This window comes from Myotis daubentonii, chromosome 4, assembly GCF_963259705.1.
Source record: "Myotis daubentonii chromosome 4, mMyoDau2.1, whole genome shotgun sequence".
NCBI classification, from domain to species: domain Eukaryota; kingdom Metazoa; phylum Chordata; class Mammalia; order Chiroptera; family Vespertilionidae; genus Myotis; species Myotis daubentonii.
In genome coordinates this window covers 25,503,874-25,517,997 of record NC_081843.1, presented here as the reverse complement: position 1 = coordinate 25,517,997, position 14,124 = coordinate 25,503,874, and the positions used below count along the sequence as shown (strand labels likewise).

Below are 14,124 nucleotides of genomic sequence, written 5' to 3'. Positions count from 1 at the left end.
GGGGTCTGGAGGGGACACACCTGGAGAGCCCAGCTCAGGTGAACAGGGAGGCTGCACCACTGGACCCTATAGAACACCTACTACATTAGGCCACTCGACCAAGCCTAAGAGATATAGCAGCTCTACCTAATACATAGAAACAAACACAGGGAGGCTGCCAAAATGAGGAGACAAAGAAACACGTCCCAAATGAAAGAACAGAACAAAACTCCAGAAAAAGAACTAAACAAAATGGAAACAATTTCCTATATGCAGAGTTCAAAACGCTGGTTATAAGAATGCTCAATGAACTCAGTGAGAACTTCAACAGCATAACAAAGGACATGGAAACCATAAAAAAGAACCAGTCCGAAATAAAGGATACACAAGCTGAAATGAAGAATAATTTACAGGGAATCAACATAGAGTAGATAAATCCAAGAATCAAATTAGCAATATGGAATATAAGGAAGCAAAAAACACCCAATTAGGAAAGCAAAAAGAAACAAAAAATGAGGATAGTGTAAAGGAGCCTCTGGGACAACTTCAAGCGTACCAACATTCACATTATGGGGGTGCCAGGAGAAGAGAGAGAGCAAGAAATGGAAAACCTACTTGAAAAAATAATGACAGAAAACTTCCCTAACCTGGTGAAGGAAACAGACATGCAAGTCCAGGAAGTGCAGAGTCTCAAACAAGATGAACCCAAAGAGGCCCACACCAAGATACACCATAATTAAAATGAAAAAGGTTAAAGACAGAAAAAATCTTGAAAGCAGCAAGAAAATAACAGTTACCTACAAGGGAGTTTCCATAAAACTGTCAGCTCTTTTCTCAACAGAAACTTTGTTGGCCAGAAGGGACTGGCAAGAAATAGTCAAAGTGATGAAAAGCAAGGACCTACAATCAAGATTATTCTACCCAGCAAAGTTATCACAGAGAATCAAAGAACATATAAAACTTCCCAAGGCCCTGGCCAGTGTTTCACAGTGGTTAGAGTAACGGCCCGCACACCAAAGGGTCTCAGATTCGATTCTTGGTCAAGGGCATGTACCTGAGTTGCAGGTTTGATCCCTGGCCCCAGTTGGGGGTGCAGGAAGCAACCAATCAATGTGTCTCTTTCACATCAATATTTCTTTCTCTCTCTCTCTCTTTCTCTCTCTCTCTCTCTCTCTCTCTCTCTCTCTCTCTCTCTCTCTCTCTCTCACACACACACACACACACACACGAAATGTTAAAGGGTATTCTTTAAGAAGAGAAGAAAATATATAAAAAATAAAATGGCAATATATACAATTGAATCTAAGAAACAAAATGAACAAGCAGAACTCAAAGATACCAGTTCTCATAGATATAAGCGAGCATTTTGACAATTACCAGATGGGAGGGGGGTTGGGGAATGGGTAAAAAAGGTGAAAGGATTAACTGATAGTTAAAGAATAGTCAAAGACATGCAAACTACAGCATTGGGAATATATAGTCAATATTCTTTTTTTTTTTTTTTTAATATATTTTATTGATTTTTTACAGAGAGGAAGGGAGAGAGATAGAGAGTTAGAAACATCGATGAGAGAGAAACATCGATCAGCTGCCTCCTGCACATCTCCTACTGGGGATATGCCCGCAACCCAGGTACATGCCCTTGACCGGAATCGAACCTGGGACCTTTCAGTCCGCAGGCCGACGCTCTATCCACTGAGCCAAACCGGTTCCGGCTATAGTCAATATTCTAAGAACTATGTATGGTGTCAGATGGGCATGAAATTATTTAGTAACTTACATGATCTCTAGTCACTGAAGTACATCTGAAACTAATATAATAGTGTATGTAATTGAAAAAGAAAAATAGCTTGGCTGGTGTAGCTCAGTGGTTGAGCATTGACCTGGTCAGGGCACATGCCGGAGTTGCAGGCCCGATCCCCAGTATGGGGCATGCAGAAGGCAGCTGATCGATAATTCTCTCTCATCACTGATGTCTCTCTCTCTCTCTCTCTCTCTCTCCCTTCCTCTCTCTGAAATGAATAAAAATATTTTTTTAATGGAAAGAAAGAGAAAACAAAAATACTACTAGAAGAAAACAGAGGCTAATTGCTCTATAACCTTGGAATGCAAAAGGCCCTTCTAATTATGACTAATAAATTTGATTACATAGAAATCAAATAACTTTTTTTTGACAGTAACATACAATAGATAAACCTGGAAGACAAATGACAAACTCCAAATATTTTCAATTCGTATCACAAGTAAATATAGAAAGATCTCCTAGAAATTGATGAAAACAACAACAACCAACAACCAGTTTAGCCAGAACCGGTTTGGCTCAGTGGATAGAGCGTCGGCCTGCAGACCAAGGGGTCCCGGGTTCGATTCCGGTCAAGGGCATGTACCTTGGTTGCGGGCACATCCCCAGTGGGGGGCGTGCAGGAGGCAGCTGATCCATGTTTCTCTCTCATGGATGTTTCTGGCTCTCTATCCCTCTCCCTTCCTCTCTGTAAGAAATCAATAAAATATATTGAAAAAAAAAAAAAAAACTCAGTTTAAAAACAGGCAAAGATAAACAGAGTTCACAGAAAAAGAAATAAAACATAAGAATATATTTGCTAGACATAAAATTAGCTAGACTAACCTAAGAATTCTTTGTTAAATATAAGAAGAGGAGCTCAAGGTCACTCACTTCAGAAACCTATCATACTGGCAGAAATCCAAAGTTTGAAAACCTTCTGTTAGTGAAGGTATTTGGAAAATGGGGACTTACATGCTGTTGGTATAACTATACAGAGAACTGGACAATAATTATCAAAATCAGATATGCAGGGGGCAGATCAGGAGCCAGGTGGAGGGGGTCCATGGGGAAACGGGAACATCTGTAATACTTTCAACAATAAAGATAATTTTTTTAAAAAACACATATGCACGTATTTGATCCAGCAAATTCACTGGGAACTTATTTTACAGATATGTGCAAGCAATGCTACCACTCATTACAGCAATGCTTATCTCTGCAGAAGAATGAAAATGAAGCAGATAGCTATCCCAGGGGACTGAATAAATTATTATGTATTATACATACAATGCCAACCATACAATAGAGTATTATGTACCTGGGGGAACAAAAAAGAACAAAGAATGCAGTGTCCAAATACAAAAGATCTCTAGGTCTATGTTATGTGAAAAAGCAAGATGTACAATAGTGTGTACGAAATGCTTTTGTGAAAAAAGAGGAGAATAATACAAATTTCTATTTCTATTTGGTTGAGTTTGCATTAAAAAACTCTACTCCTTTGTACGTTATTTTAGAACCACATGAATGTATAATCTCTTTGTGTTAGACTGCATTACTGGTCCCAATTCTTCACCATCCCTGCATCTACACCCTTGCTATGGCCTCATTGTGGGTGGACTGTACCTTCTCACGCCTTGACATGGCTTGGCCATGTGACTTGCTTTAATCAAGGATACATGGGTGGGATACATGGTATGCCAGTGGCTTGGCAGAAATCAAAACATACTATAAAACCACAGTAATAAAGTCATTATGGTGTTGCTATAGTAATTCATAAATTATACAATGGACCAAAATAGAGAATGCCGAATTAGATCCCAGGATATATGAGAAGTTAACATTAAACAGAGCTGAGTTCAATTCAGTGGAAAAAAGATAGCCTAAAGAAATAAGAAAAAGTTCAAATAAACTTTACACCTAAAGGCACTAGGAAAAGAACAATTGAAGCCCAAAGTTAGAAGAAAGGAAATAATGTAGATCAGATCCAAAATAAATACAAGAGTCACTAAAAAGGCAATAGGAAATCAATGAAACTGACAGCTGGTCCTTTGAAGAGATAAAATTGGCAAACCTTTAGCTAGACTAACCAAGAAATAAAGAGAGAGTTCTCGCCCTAACTGGTTTTGCTCAGTGGATAGAGCATCAGCCTGCAGACTGAAGGGTCCCAGGTTCAATTCCGGTCAAGGGCATGTACCTGGGTTGTGGGCACATCCCCAGTGGGGGGTGTGCAGGAGGCAGCTATTCGATGTTTCTAACTCTCTATTCCTCTCCTTTCCTCTCTATAAAAAAAATCAATAAAATATATTTATTTAAAGAGAGAGTTCTCAAATAAAATTAAAAATGAAAGAACTGTCCTAGCCGATTTGTTCAGTAATTAGAGCATCATCCTGCGGACTGAAGGGTCACAGGCTCGATTTTGGTCAAGGGCACATACCTCAGTTGCAGGCTCCGTACCTGGCCTGGTCCGGGTATGTATGGGAAGCAACCATTGATGTGTCTCTCTCACATCCATGTTTCTCTCTCTCTGTCTCTCCCACTCCCTTCCATTCTCTGTAAAAAATCAATGGAAGACCAGGCTAGGTGGCTTGGTTGGTTAATGCATCATCCCATACACTCAAAGATTGTGAGTTCAATTCCTGGTCAGGGTACATACCCGAGTTGCTGGTCCAATTCCCAGTCAGGCAGAGACAACCAATCAATGTTTCTCTCTCTTTTTGTCTCTCTAAAATCACTGAAACATATCCTTGGGTAAGGATTTAAAAAAATAATAATAATGTGCCTTAAAATTATTTACAGTTCTAGTCAGATAATTTCACTTCTAGGAATTATCTAAGGGAAATATGCAGATGCTCAAAAAGATATATCTACTGCCCTAGCCGGTGTGGCTCAGTGAATAGAGCGTTGGCCTGTGGACTGAAGGGTCCCGGGCTGGATTCTGGTCAAGGGCACATGCCCAGGTTTCGGGCTCGATCCCCAGTAGGGGGCATTCAGGAGGCAGTCAATCAATGATTCTCTCTCATCATTGATGTTTCTCTCTCTCCCTCTCAGAAATCAATAAAAAAAATATTTTTAAATTTATTTTTATTTTAAAAAATATATACTTATTGATTTCAGAGAGGAAGGGAGAGAGAGAGGGAGAGAGAGATAGAAATATCAATGATGAGAAAGAATCATTGATCGGTTGCCTCCTGCACGTCCCCTACTGGGGATTGAGCCTGCAACCCGGGCATGTGCCCTTGGCCGGAATCAAACCCGGGACCTTCAGTCCACAGGCCAACACTCTATCCACTGAACCAAACTGGCTATGGCAATAAAAATATGTTTTTAAAAAAGAGATATATGTACTAAGAAATTTACTATGGTATTATTTGTTAGCGTGATAGAAAACAAACCAAGATCCTAGAACAATGGTATATGTATTTGAGGAGATATTATAAATGAATAAAAATGTTTAAAAATAGCCAAAACCAGTTTGGCTCAGTGGATAGAGCGTCGGCCTGCGGACTGAAAGGTCCCAGGTTCGATTCCAGTCAAGGGCATGTACCTGGGTTGCGGGCACATCCCCAGTGGGAGATGTGCAGGAGGCGGCTGATCGACGTTTCTCTCTCATCGATGTTTCTAACTCTCTATCTCTCTCCCTTCCTCTCTGTAAAAAATCAATAAAATATATTTTTTAAAAAATGTTTAAAAGATAGGGGAGGCTAGGGGACTGTCTAGGGTGGGGTGAAAAAATGGACACATATGTAATACCCTTTGTAATACTTTAAGCAATAAAAAAAATTTAAAAAAATGTTTAAAAAAAAATCAATGGGAAAAATAACCTCAAGTGAGGGAAGGGGAGGGGAGGGGAGGGGAGGGGAGGGGAGGGGAGGGGGGGAGGGGAAGGGGAAGGGGAAGGGGAAGGGGAAGGGGAAGGGGAAGGGGAAGGGGAAGGGGAAGGGGAAGGAAAGGACAGGGAAGGGAAGGGAAGGGAAGGGAAGGGAAGGGAAGGGAAGGGAAGGGAAGGGAAGGGAGGAAGGGAGGAAGGGAGGAAGGGAGGAAGGGAGGAAGGAAGGAAGGAAGGAAGGAAGGAAGGAAGGAAGGAAGGAAGGAAGGAAGGAGAAAGAAAAGAAAGAAAGAAAGAAAGAAAGAAAGAAAGAAAGAAAGAAAGAAAGAAAGAAGTTACACTGATAGAAATACAAAAAATTATAAGAAATTACTACAATCCCATTTACAAATTAATCAGAAAGAATAATATACCTTAGAATAAATTTAACTAAGGAGGTGAAAACCCTATATACTGAAAACTCTAAGACACTGATTAAAGAAATGGAATGAGACATAAATGAAAAGATATCTCTTGCTCATGGATTAGAAGAATTAATATTGTTAAACTATCCATACTACCCAAACCAATCTACATATTCAACATAGCCCCTATCAAAACTCCAACTGCATTTTCCACAGAACTAGAATAATTCTAAAATTTGTTAGAACCACAAAAGACAAGGAATAGCCAAGGCAATCTTGAGAAAGAAGAACAAAGCTGGAGTCACACTATCTGATTTCAAACTACACTACAAGGCTATAGTAATCAAAACACAATGGTACTGTCATAAAAGTAGACACATAGATTAATGGAACAGAACTAAATCCACACCCAAATGGTCAATTAATTTATGACAAAGGAGGCAAGAAAATACAATGGAGTAAAGACAGTCTCTTCAATAAATGGTGTTGAGAAAACTGGACAGATATATGTAAAAGAATGAAATTTGATCACTTTGTTACATCATATACAAGGATAAACTCAAAATGGATTAAAGACTTAAATTTAAGACCTAAAACCATAAAACTCCTAGAAGAAAATATAAACAGCAAACTCTTTAACATAAGTCTTAGCAATATTTTTTTGGATATGTCTCTTCAGAGAAGCAAAAGAAAAAATAAATATGACAACACCAAAATAAAAAGTTTTTTCACAGCGAAGGAAACCATCATCAAAACAATATTACAACCTACTGAAGGAAGAAGATATTGGCCAGTAATATATTAGATAAGGGATTACCAATCTGATTAAAAACTGGACAGAGGACCTGAATAGACATTCTCCAAAGAGGACACAGAGATGGCTAATAGACACATGAAAGGAAGCTCAACATCACTAATCATCAGGGAAATGCAAATTAAAACCACAATGAAATATCACCTGCCACCTGTCAGATGGCTATCATCAATAAATCAACAAGTGTTGGCAAGCCTGTGGAGAAAAGGGAACCCTCCTGCACTGTGGGTGGGATTGTAAAATGTTGCAACCACAATGGAAACCAGTATGGCAGTGCCTCAAAAAATTAAAAATAAAACCACCATAGAACCCAGTAACTTCACTTGTGGGTATTTATATAAAGAAATCCAAAACACTACTTCAAAAAGATATATGCACTCCTATGTTCACTGCGGCATTATTTACAATAGCCAAGATATGAAAGCAACCTAAGTGTCCATCAAAAGATGAAAGGATAGCCTGGCCAGTGTGGCTTGGTGGTTGAGCATCAACTTATGAACCAGGAGCTCACAGTTCGATTCCTGGTCAGGGCACATGCCCGGATTGCAACTTAATCCCCAGTAGAGGTTGTGCAGGAGGCAGTCAATCTATGATACTCTCTCGTCATTGATGTTTCTCTCTCTCTCCCTCTCCCTTCCTCTCTGAAATCAATAACACTATATCTTTTTAAATATATGAATGGATAAAGAAGATAAAGAGAACCAGTGGTTGCCGCATGGGAGGGGTATTCAGAGAGTTGAGTGAAAAAGAAGGGATAAGAAATACAAATTACCAGTTATAAAATAGTCACAGGGATATAAAGCACAGCATAAGGAATATAGTCAATATTTAATAACCATGTAATGGTGTCAGATAGATGGGTATTAAACTTATCAGGGGGATCACTTCATTAGCTAAATGTCTAAGCACCATGCTGTACACCCAAAACTAATATAATATTGTATGTTGACTGTAATTGAAAATTTTAAATTTTTTAAAAATAAGTGTGTCCTAAAAGGCTAAAACATCTGAAATAAAATTAACACTAAGAAATGAATTTCTGCTTTGCTATATTTATGCCGGTGTTTATAAATTTACTTTCTGAATGAACATGTCATTGTTGATCCAAAACAAAAGAAAATGTGGAAGAACATTAATCATTAAAATCTATTTTAAGGCTTGAATCAGCTAATCTGTTCACCGTCAGTCATTAAAGTAATTTGATATATGCCAGATTGAAGTTTCCTTTAGTGGTCAATAAACCAAGAACGATTGATTAATTAGTACAGGAATGCTTTGTCTTTGCATATAGTTCAAGGCATTTTCTTTTCGTGTGTCTAATTAGCAGATAACTGAGGAAAAATTAGGGTTTGTACAGCCATGGCATAACATTTTAGGGCTAGTACCTTGAAGTATAATTATGTTCTTTCACAAAATGTCCTGTGGAACTGCTATCAGATGGAATTTTTTTTTAAATATATTTTTGTTGATTTCAGAGAGAAAGGGAGAGGGAGAGAGAGATAGAAACATCCATGATGAGAGAATCACTGATCGGCTGCCTCCTACATGCCTCCTACTGGGGATCGAGCCCACAACTCGGGCATGTGCCCTTGACCGGAATTGAACGGGGGACGCTTCAGTCCGACCCGACACTCTATCCACTGAGCCAAACCAGGTAGGGCTGGGATTTTTTGTTGGATGAATCCTCCAACAAAAGAAAGTGTGTGTGTGTGCGTGTGTGCGTGTGTGTGTGTGTGTGTATATATATATGTATATGTATGTATTCATGAGCTCATAATGGGCAAAGAGACCTGGAGCAAAGCCATGCAGGACTAGCCAAGAAGAGTAACATGAATGATGTGTACTTGAGCTAAAGATGTACACTTCCTCTAGAGTTACCTAGAACCTCACTCCTCTGCTTAATTTACATGTTTATAATTAGAAAATCTGTGAGTGGATAAAAACACTGTGATGCACATCGAGACAATGGAATATTATCAGTGCTAAAGAGAAATTAGCTATGAAAAAGCATGGAAGAACCTATGAGGCATGTTACTAAATGAAAGAAGCAAATACAAAAAGGCTACATCCTCTTTAATTTCAACTATATCACATTCTGGAAAAGTCAAAACTATGGAGACAGTAAAAAGATCAGTGGTTAAGAGGGGTTAGGAGGAGAGAGGGATGAATAAACAGAGCACAGTGGATTTTTAGGGCAGTGAACCTACTCAGTATAATACCACAATGATGGCCCTATGTCATAATACATTTGTCCAAACCCAGAGACTATACAACACCAAGAGGGAACCCTAAGGTAAAGTATGGACTTTGGTTGATAATGATGTGTCAATGTAGGTTCACTGATTGTAACAAGTGTACCATTCTGGTGGGGGAGATCCATAGTTGGGAGGTTGTACATGTATGAACAGGGGATATACAGAAACTCTCTGTACTTTTCTCTCAGTATTGCCATAAACCTAAAACTGCTTAAAAAAAAAAAGTCCATTTAAAAGAATTTAAATTAAAAAAAAAAAAAGAAGGCAAATGAAAGATATTTTCAGATAAACCCAAACTAGGAGAATTCATCATCAGCAGACGTGCACTACAAGAATCCTAAGAGAAGTTCTCCAAGCTGAAGGGAAATGATACTATGGGAAACCCAGATACCCAGGAAGGAATAAACCAGAAATAGTAAGTACGGAGATAAATATAAAAGGCTATGTTTTTACCCTCTTTAATGTCTTTAAAATACACTTGGCTTTTTAAAGCAAAAATCCAATAGTGTGTTGTGGAATCCTTAGCATCTGTAAATGTAGCAATAGCTAATACAACTGCAGCATAAAGTTTGAGGAAGGTAAATGAAATTATAAGGTGTGAGGTTGTTACATTTTACCTGAAGTGGTACAATATTAACTAAGTAGACTGAAAAGTTCAGCATGTATATCCTGAGCCCTAAAGAAACCACCAAAACATAATGCAAGAAACTGTGGGGACAATGCAAGGGCTCCATGTCTTCACAGCAGGTGGGCTACATGAACATATGCATTTGTCCAAACTGCTGGAACTGTGCACCTAAGATCTGTGCATGTCATCGTATGTAATTTTTACCTAAATTTTTTTAAAAAGTGCTTTCTTAAAAAAATAGCACCTGGCTCAGTGTAGTTATTCAATTAATGTTAATTACTACTGTTAGTATTCTGTTAATAATAGGCTATAGGTTTAAGAAATATTGTTCTTTGAACATCTTTCCTTCTTACTATAGGGCAGTGGTTCTCAACCTTCTGGCCCTTTAAAACAGTTCCTCATGTTGTGACCCCCAACCATAAAATTATTTTCGTTGCTACTTCATAACTGTAATGTTGCTACTGTTATGAATCATAATGTAAATATCTGATATGCAGGATGGTCTTAGGCGACCCCTGTGAAAGGGTCATTCGACCGCCAAAGGGGTCGCGACTCACAGGTTGAGAACCGCTGCTGTAGGGCCTTATTTATTTAGCACAAGCTTGTCCTTCTGCCTGAAACATTCCCATCTCCCACTCTTCCCCTGGAAGATGCCTATCCACCCCTCATTCTTCACCTCCATGGCACTTCCTCTGGAAAGCCTTGCCAGACATTATCTCACCGGACGGCCAAATTAAGATATCCTGTCACTTGCCCCCATGGCACCCTGGACTTACTACTGGAATTAAGTTGTGCTTATCTGCCAATGAGACTGTAAGATCGTAAAGACCACTGGCTTGGTTTCACTCACTGCTGAACTCTCTATACTCAGCACAGTGCCTGGGCCCCAGGTGCTGGTGGCAAAAAGCAGAGACAAAAGGCTCCAAGACCTGTTTTCTTCCTGACGTACCGTTTCGCTCTCTCCAGGTCATCATTTGCTTGCTCCAGCTCTCGGATATATTTCTGCAGCTGATCTTTAATTGCCTTTGTCTGGGCTAGGTCATCCTCTAAGGCGGAGATCTGCCGGTAGCCTTCAGAATGCTGCGTCTCAAACTTCTCCTGAATGACAAAATCGACACTGAATGAATGATTTCAGACTTCTGATAAGCTCTGTTTATCTCCCCCTTCCCTGTCACCTCCTTAAAATACTGAAGGCTAATCCTGGAATGCATGCGCTCCTCTTGTACTGGTAGTACATCCATGTGTGCGTTTTTTAAATGTTTTTATTGATTTCAGAGAGGGGAAGGGACAGGGATAGAAACATCAATGATGACAGAGAATCACTGACTAGTCAACTCCTGCATGTTCCACACCAGGGATCGAGCCCACAACCTGGGCAAGGCATATGCCCCAATCAAACAGTAACCTCCTGGTTCACAGGTTGATGCTCAACCACTGAGCCACACCAGCAGGGCAGATACATATTGTTTTTAGCCACTGAGCATCTATTCCCCCACTCTCCACAACATGCCAGGACCCTGATTTCTTTAGGGGGTTGATCTCTCCATTACTACAGGATCTTCATGGGACTATCCTCCCATCACAATTACTGAAGAAGCGTCAGCCTTCCTCTCCCACCCTCCCGCCACAGCCAGGGACAAGCCTCACTGCAGTCCATAGGCCCTTTACCCAGATGTGAACTGCTGAGCAAGTGACAGAAGAGAGCAGGAACAGGGGGCTGTCCTGTCCTGAGTGCTTCCTGCCTCCCAGGCCCTGAGCATCTGGTACCTTGCTCCCTCCCAAACCTGATCTTTGCAGCCCCTGGGTATCAAGAAGTAATCAGCCCTAACTGGTTTGGCTCAGTGGATAGAGCGTCAGCCTGTGAACTGGGTTCTATTGCGGTGAAGGACACATGCCCACGTTGTGGGCTCGATCCCAAGTAGGGGATGTGTCGGAGGCAGCCAATCAATGATTCTCTCTCATCATTGATGTTTCTCTCTCTCGCTTCCTCTTCCTTCCTCTCTGAAATCAATAAAAATATTTTGAAAAAAAGAAAGAAGCAATCATTTTGCTCAAGGTGTCCACAGACATAGAAAGCCACATAAACCTCCCCACACCTATTCTGCAAGGACAATATGAATCCATGTCACGTGATTCCTGGATCACAAAGAGAACATCAGGGATCACAATGACTTTGGTAGCATGTACCACACAATAAGAGCAGGACATCATGTACTCAGTTTGACAAATGTTCTAACTTTGATCCAGGACACTTCCCCTGCAGCATGGGGGAGTCAGAAGAAACTTCTGGACCTGTGGGAGAGGGAAGGAAGGAAGGAAGGAAGGAAAGCAGGGAAGGAAGGAAGGGAGGGAGGGAGAAAAGGAACAAAGAGAGGGGGAAAAACCTGTTATGAAATATGAGAGGAAGCTTAGTGCTTTCCAAGGCAAGGAATAGCCCGGATGACTTCTCAATGATCTATTGTTGCCCAACTGTAGAAGCTAACATTTATCATTTACTCTGTGGCAGCCTCTGGCTCAGTAGACCAATTACATTGCCTCATGTAATGCCATTTCCGAGATGTGGAGGCTGAGGCTCAGTTACAGAATTAGCCCAAAGTCAACTGGTAACAAATGATGGAGCCAAGATCCAACCTGGGCCTGTGCTCATAAAACAACTATGTCAGTGGTTCTCAACCTTGGCTGCACATTTGAATCGCCTGGGAATCTTTTTAAAATCCTGATTTCTGGGCCCCACCCCATAACAAAGAAACAGAATTTCCGGAGGATGAAGCCCAGAAATCAGGATTTTAAAAAGATTCCCAGGTGATTCTAATGTGCAGCCAAGGTTGAGAACCACTGAACTATGCCAAACTGCCCTCACCATCTCAATCCAGGTGGTACAGGTATTAATCTCTCTCCCTCTTTCTTTCCTTCTTTTCTCTCCCACCCTCCCTTCCTCTTTACCAAATACCCTCACTACCTTTCCTTCATCCACACACGAAAGAAAACACTCACTTCCCACATGAAAGGCCCAAGGCTTAGAAAGTTAAAGAAAAAAAAAACCCACTAAAAATAGGCAACTCCTTTCTTTTCTTTACACCCAGCCAAGTAAACAAAGCTGTTGCTAGAATGACGTAATGGTGCCTAGGCCGGGAGGCGTGGAGAGCCACTGTGAAGAGCAACGCCCACAGAACAAGCAGATTATTTACAGGGGGAGGACAGGGAGGGCCTTTCACATGCTCAGCCTGCTGGGTCCCCTCTGATACTCCGTTTCCTGGCCGTGAGCAGAGAAAGTGTCTCCACTGAGGCAAGCAGGGGCAGACCAGACCCTGTGCACAGCAAATTCTCAGGCGTGGCTCTGATGGCCTCACACCCTTTAGGTGGGTGCACCTCTAGATAAAATAAGAGGGTGCAGGATCCTAGGTTATTAACCTAAATTCAAATTCAGAGGATGCAGTTAATGAGCTTCTCCACCAGCACAGAGATTCAAAAGAAGTCCTTTGAACTCGTGGACATGAAAAACTATTGCTGAAATGTTCTGCTTTCATTTGGGGTTAATTATAATGAGCTGTCAGCTGATGGAGGCATCAATAGATGCTCTGTTTGATCCTTTACAGGCTTTTTTATTCAACTTGTGATGAATGAGCCAGTTGTCAAGAAGTCTGATTCAGTTGACTACATTCCTCTTAGGTGACAAATATGGGCTGGTGACACTTTATTCCAAGGTATTTCTATTTCTTCCCCTGCTCTATACACTGAGTCTCACAGATCTGTCGTGTACTTGTATTGGTGGTCTGCAGGTACAAGAGCTCAGCTCTGAAGCCATTAATTACTTAGTATAACTTGATATTTATTCAGCATCCATGGAGGTCCTCCTTCCCCCTCTAAAATATCAGCCATATCACTGATCTTCCTTCCATAGTTTTCCATCCCAAGAATCCCCTTCAATTTAAGGACTGTTTCCTTGGTGCAGGGGTCAAATACTAATGCCTGCAGGGGCCAAGCTGTTAATAAAATGAGTAAAGTGGGCCAGGTGTAGGAATAAAGAAAGTGGCACTTATCCCTCAGTCGAAGGTGGTGGTGGGGGCAGCAGTGGGGACCGGGGTGAACTGCAGAATGCTTGCTCTAAGCAACCAGTACTCGGCTTTTTGCTGGTGTGAAAGAAAGCAGGCCTGGTGTAGCCAGATCTGCCAATGCTCAAAGGAAATCGGAATTTCAGGTTTTTATAGCCTCATAACTTTGAATGTTGACAATAAAGATATAAATTTTACTATCAAAAGAATAAACTGTGAACAAACACTGAACTCTTGCATGCTTAAGTATTTAAAGGGAAGTGTATAGTATAAATGTTTGCAGTTCACTCTGAAATGCATCAAAACATAAGACAGACTGATGGGTGGATATGTAATGAAAAGTATGGCAAAGGTTACTGGTAGAGCTTGGGTGGTGGATATAC

The 14,124-nt window shown here is 40.7% G+C and overlaps 1 protein-coding gene across 8 annotated transcripts in view; it reads right to left on the bottom strand.

The window, feature by feature from the left end:
* NDE1 (nudE neurodevelopment protein 1) overlaps positions 1-14,124 on the bottom strand; it is a 38,395-nt gene that overhangs the window by 11,216 nt on the left and 13,055 nt on the right. For all 8 annotated transcript variants that reach the window (XM_059693273.1, XM_059693280.1, XM_059693278.1 and 5 more), the window contains exon 4: positions 10,639-10,787. In XM_059693273.1, coding sequence (XP_059549256.1) covers positions 10,639-10,787 — 149 coding nt within the window. The remainder of the gene's footprint in view (positions 1-10,638; positions 10,788-14,124) is intronic.